This window comes from Microtus pennsylvanicus, unplaced genomic scaffold, assembly GCF_037038515.1.
Source record: "Microtus pennsylvanicus isolate mMicPen1 unplaced genomic scaffold, mMicPen1.hap1 Scaffold_340, whole genome shotgun sequence".
In the NCBI taxonomy this organism is placed as follows: domain Eukaryota; kingdom Metazoa; phylum Chordata; class Mammalia; order Rodentia; family Cricetidae; genus Microtus; species Microtus pennsylvanicus.
Genome location: NW_027460965.1, coordinates 1,486 through 7,004, shown reverse-complemented (window position 1 = coordinate 7,004; position 5,519 = coordinate 1,486). Strand labels below are relative to the sequence as shown.

At 44.3% G+C, this 5,519-nt stretch overlaps 1 protein-coding gene across 1 annotated transcript; it reads left to right on the top strand.

Annotated features, from left to right (window-relative positions):
• Window positions 1-899: 899 nt before the first annotated feature.
• LOC142842251 (leukocyte-associated immunoglobulin-like receptor 2) lies at window positions 900-5,301 on the top strand. The gene is made up of 3 exons (XM_075959093.1): window positions 900-982; window positions 1,224-1,259; window positions 4,880-5,301. Exons 1-3 carry the CDS (start codon window positions 952-954, stop codon window positions 5,170-5,172), a joined length of 360 nt encoding a protein of 119 aa, XP_075815208.1. The 5' UTR covers window positions 900-951; the 3' UTR covers window positions 5,173-5,301.
• Window positions 5,302-5,519: the final 218 nt, after the last annotated feature.

Sequence of the window (5,519 nt, the reverse complement as noted above, 5' to 3'; positions counted from 1 at the left end):
AAGACATAAGGGGAGGATCTTAGTCCTGCCTCAACTTGACATTCCATGCTTTGTTCAAGCCCATGGGAGCCCTGTCTCTTTCTGAATGAAGACAGGGGAGGCTTGGAAGGGGAGGAGGTAGATAGGAAGTGGGAGATATTGGGAAGAAGGGCGGGAGGGGAACTAGTTGGTATATAAAATAAATAAAAAGTTATTTAAATGAAATAATAAAAAAAGAAAAGCTGGATAGAAACAAGCCAAGATAAGACTGGGTATTCCTTCAAAAAAAGAATAAACCTCCTTGCGATGTATTTGGAAGCTGGGTGGTGAGCCCACAAAGAGCAAAGAATAAGAAAGCATCCAATGATGTTAGCCACTTGGATTTCTTCTTCTGAGAACTCTGTTTATTTTATAACCTGCTTTTAAATGATTTTTTGTATTGTGGGTCATTTGTAGGTTTTTGGTTATGCAGTTTGATAATTAGGGGAATTTACTGAGAGCATCCACATACTACAGATGCATTGGTCCCCAGCATCTTCACTGGCATCCCCTCCCATCTAGGTTGTCAGATTTAGTGTCCCATCAAGAAGAGTCTAACTGTTCTGTAGATTATGAATTTGTGCTCATTGATTTCTGGCTGCATCTCACCGTTTTCTGAAGCATTGGCCATAAGTCTCCTACATCACATATGGTGATACCAGCGAACAGCATTGCCCCTAGCCCTTTAAATTCTATCTTTGAGAATTTAAAGCCAGAATAGTAAGTGCATAGAGGAACAGTTTCCCAGCCTAGAGCTGTGGGTAGAAGGGTGCCAGGGACAGGTCTTGTGCAAGAACATACTCTTCCTCTTTTGCATTGGATGTCATCATTCTGGCCTTTAGCCTGCTCTGTCCCATGGGTATGTCCCACAGTGTGAACTATGTCACTAGTTCTGTATTCTGTTTTTGTGAAGATCTGGCATGAGACACTACCATGGTCCTTGGAGCTGCTCTTCTTGGACTTGGTAAGTGTGACAAGGATCATTCTTTTTAGCCAAAGTGGTAATGGGTACAGAATCCCAGATTTATAACCTTGGCTCCTCTCATAGAACTTTCTCTATGAAGACTTGGCCTGGTGACTGCAGAGGAGTCTTCCCTGGCCTCAACCTGCCCATTTGGCCTTGGAGATTTGAGCTGAACTCTGGGGTTGGGATCATTGTATACAAGGATAAACTTGTCTTATCAGGTCTTTTGCTCTATTTGCAGTGTTTTTAATGGTTCAGAAGATCTGGGCACAGCATGGTGAGTCTGTTCTCTATTTTAGCCATGGGAAACTGAGTTTGGCTCAGAGTAGCATGGGAGGATCTTGAAGCATCTTATGCAGATTCTGAGAAGGAATTTTCATTGGCAGCCATTGTTGGAGCCCACAAGACTATACAGTGAATGCACAGCTGACAGACCAATAGGCAGATCCACAGAATGAGTATATATACACGTCCACATGGAATAACCCGTTTTGTAGAGCTATGGGAACACTTGTCTTTTGGAAAAGTTGCTGGCATATCTGTGCAAACCTTGTAAACCCATGATTCTTCCCTTCGAAATGGGATTCATTCCTAGAACACATCAGCAGTGTAATCTCTGCATGGCCATTCCCCCGCCTTGGAGGGATGGCATTCACTCTTTGTTCTAGCAGTCAAATTTATATAGAGTGAATCTCACGAAGTTACCTGCTAACAGACCATGTAGAAATTTCCATAGAAGACAGGCACTGAGGAAGAAGGCGGCATGCCCCACCTTTGCTAACCAACAAATCTGGGTGTCTCCAAAGCTAGTTATCACAAAAGAGACTAGGAGAACAGGTGAAGCCGGGATTCATGGTTGTTTAGTAACTTTATCTAATGGTTTGGGATGTCAGGTACTTCCCCTTGAGTGCTGGCTTTTTCCTGGGTGGTTTCACCTGTTTTGGAGTACTGCTTTGTCTGGTTCTACATGCCTTTTTTAAAAAAATGATTTTGATATGCATATTTTCATTGTCCTTGCCTATGGAATTTTTCAACTATGTCTGTAAAAACTAGAAACCTAGTAGAGAACAGCTTTTATTCTTCTCTTTCTTCTTTTTTCTTCACTACTTCTTCCTCTTACTCTGCTTCTCCTCCTCCTTCTCCTCTATCTCCTCCTCCTCCTCCTCCTCCTTCTCCTCCTCCTCCTCCTCCTCCTCTATATTCCTCCTCCTCCTCCTCCTCCTCCTCCTCCTCCTCCTCCTCCTCCTCCTCCTCCTCCTCCTCCTCTATCTCCGTTTCCTCTTTCTTCTTCTCCATGCCTTTTCACTTTATTTTCTCCCCTTGTATGACAAATAAAGAACATGCGGAGGTAATGTAGTTGAGTTAATTTTTTACCCTCAGATTCTTGTCTGCCATAGACATCAATTCTGAGCCCCGAGGGGGTACTGAGGCTGGTACTCAAGGCCTCTGATAAGCCACAGGCACAGTTAATTAATGATCAGTCCTTACTATTGGAGCCATCTTTGGGGTGGGGATTCTCAACTGTGCTCCAGCAAAGCCTGCAAGATATGTGTCTCCGAAGGATATTGGAACAAATGGCACAGAGGAGGGGACACCTGCACACACATGTTTCCTCCTGTAGCTGCAGACATTTGATTTTGAATTTTTTCTTTTTCCTCCTCTCTCTGGGGCTGTGTCTGACTCTCATACTGAGTTTTGCCCTTGGGAAGATGCCTCATCTACAAGACAGAGTTGAAGTGAATGCTGTCTAATGTGTGTATAGCACAGATGGAATTCTGATGTGGGATTCCCCTCTGTATACTGTGAATATGTTTTATTGCCATTGGTTAATTGAGAAGCTGCTTTGGCCTATGGCATGGTGTTGGGAAAGCTTGGTTAACCAATTATCTTTTTTTTTTTTGGCAAATTGATTAGTATTTATTTATTTATTTATTTATTTTTTTTTTTTTTTTTTTTTTTTTTTTTTTTTTTTTTTTTTTTGGTTTTTCGAGACAGGGTTTCTCTGTGGTTTTGGAGTCTGTCCTGGAACTAGCTCTTGTAGACCAGGCTGGTCTCGAACTCACAGAGATCCGCCTGCCTCTGCCTCCCGAGTGCTGGGATTAAAGGCGTGCGCCACCACCGCCCGGCTATTTATTTATTTTTTTAAATTTATTTATTTATTAAGGATTTCTGCCTCCTCCCCGCAACCGCCTCCCATTTCCCTGCCCTCCCCTGAGCAAGTCACCCTCCCTCATCTGCTCGAAGAGCAATCAGGGTTCCCTGACCTGTGGGAAGCCCAAGGACTGCCCACGTCTATCCAGGTCTCCTAAGGTGAGCATCCAAACTGCCTAGGCTCCCACAAAGCCAGTACGTGCAGTAGGATCAAAAACCCACTGCGATTGTTCTTGAGTTCTCAGTATTCCTCATTGTCCTCTATGTTCAGCTAGTCCGGATTTATCCCATGCTTTTTCAGACCCAGGCCAGCTTTCTTCATCCATTATTCCGTTGAAGGGCATCTAGGTTGTTTCCAGTTAACCAATTATCTTTAAGATTTGGGACCAACTTAGGGTGTGGCTTGCTAAGACCATGAGAAAAAATGGTACAGGCCCAAGTGTGCTCTCTGTGTGTTTCCCTTGTGGTACAGCTTAGCTTGGACTTCTCATTCATGTTTTTGTGAGTTTCCCCCTTATAATGAATGAAAATATAATTGTTTTATCTTCTAGCTAGCCTGGTTATTTCCCAATACAGCAGGGCAGAATATAGAAATTTGGAAAATCCAAGCAGAGATAGAGGAGGAAAGAAGATGGAATCAGGCAGATACTATGTAGCTACAGAAGGAGAAAATGCTGGTATCTTACCAGTAAGCCACAGCCTCATGGTAATATATAGGTCAATACAAATGGGTTAATTTAAGATGTAAGCACTAGCTAGTAATATGCCCGAACCATTGGTCGAATAATATTATAATTAATATAGTTTCTGGGCAGCCAGAAAATGAAAATGCAGTCTCAGTTTACAAATGGCACCCCAACCTTTGGCAAGAAGATCCACACAGAGCCTAAGAAATCTTGAATAATAAAAAAGGGCTTCTAGACACAAAAGTAGGAGTCAACTGGGGCTTCTTGGCAGCTGTATGTTTTTAGATAGGCTGTTTGTTGGTGGCGAGCAGAGGTGTGGCACCTTTAAGAGAAGGCTTCCTGACTCAACATCAGCAGGAAAAGCTGCATGGTTCCTTTAAGAAAGAGCTTCCTGGTTCGTGCTGGTGGCACAGATAGCTCTGCCTCTTTCAGAAGGTCCTATTATGGGGCACTTGAATGGGGTTTGTGAGTCAACTGCTTCTGAGAATTGGGGTGGTAAACATGGATCCAAGGATTCATTTATTTTCAGAGGCTCCCAGGCTTCATGTGATATTGGAGTTCGGTGTAGAGGTTGGGTTTTCTGTGGAGGCAAGAGACAAAGTAAGACATAGGTCAGTGATTTAATGGGATTTTACATTACCCAGGAAAGTGGGAAGGTTTGGTGGTTAGAATGACAACCCACAGGGTTCATTACTGAGCTTGTAGGAGACAAGGAGAGAAGCCCCTGATAGCACTAAGGTATAAGATTTACTCTTCCATTGTTTGGGAACAGAAAAGATAATTAGGCCTTTTGAAATATACCAGATGCTAATTTCTGAAAATAATGAGACTTCACTTTGGAGGTGTGCTGGTTAGTTTTCTTTCAACATGACGTAAGCTAGAGTCATCTGGAAAGAAGGAACATCAACTGAGGAACTGCTTCCACTACACTGGTGTGTAAGCATGTCTGTGGGGCATTTTCTTGATTAGTAGTTGTTGTTGTGGGAGCCACTCTATAGCTCCTTGGAAAGCTGGACCTCCTGACATCAGTTGACTGGTGCTTGTTCCTGTGTCCCTCCAGGGCCACCACCCCAGCCTTCCATCTGGGTCGTTCCAGGAGCTGTGGTTTCCAAAGGTAGTGATGTGACCATCTTCTGCAGGACCCTTCCAGGAGTGACCACTGTGTGTCTAGCCCGTCTTGCACCCAGTACTGTGTGGTATGATGGTACCCCACAGGGAGCCCAGGAGGTGTTTGAACTCAGTCTGAAGAATATAACACAGAGTAATGCTGGGGTTTACTTCTGTGCATACTTTAATGGAAGCCAATGGTCACGAAATAGTAACAATCTGGAACTGGTGATAACAGGTGAGTAACTGCCCAAGGACACTTCTTCAGACTTAGTCCAGGAAGCCTACCTCACTGAACCACGTATGCCCCATCATGAGCACTGCCCTGAATCTCTGCTCCATATAATGATCTCTTTCTTCCCTTCCCTTCCCTTCCCTTCCCTTCCCTTCCCTTCCCTTCCCTTCCCTTCCCTTCCCTTCCCTTCCCTTCCCCTCCCCTCCCCTCCCCTCCCCTCCCCTCCCCTCCCCTCCCCTCCCTTCCCTTCCCTTCCCTTCCCTTCCCTTCCCTTCCCTTCCCCTCCCTTCCCTCTCTTCTCTTTGCTACTCCTCTCCTCTCTTTTCTCCTCTCCTCTTTCCATCCTTTCCTTTTCAAT

Excerpts from the sequence above, each read along its gene's own strand:
- LOC142842251 (XM_075959093.1), top strand. The coding sequence starts at position 952 with ATGGTCCTTGGAGCTGCTCTTCTTGGACTTG. Across the intron at positions 983-1,223 it reads AGCTGCTCTTCTTGGACTTG|TGTTTTTAATGGTTCAGAAG; the intron begins GTAAGTGTGACA and ends CTCTATTTGCAG. Across the intron at positions 1,260-4,879 it reads GAAGATCTGGGCACAGCATG|GGCCACCACCCCAGCCTTCC; the intron begins GTGAGTCTGTTC and ends GTGTCCCTCCAG.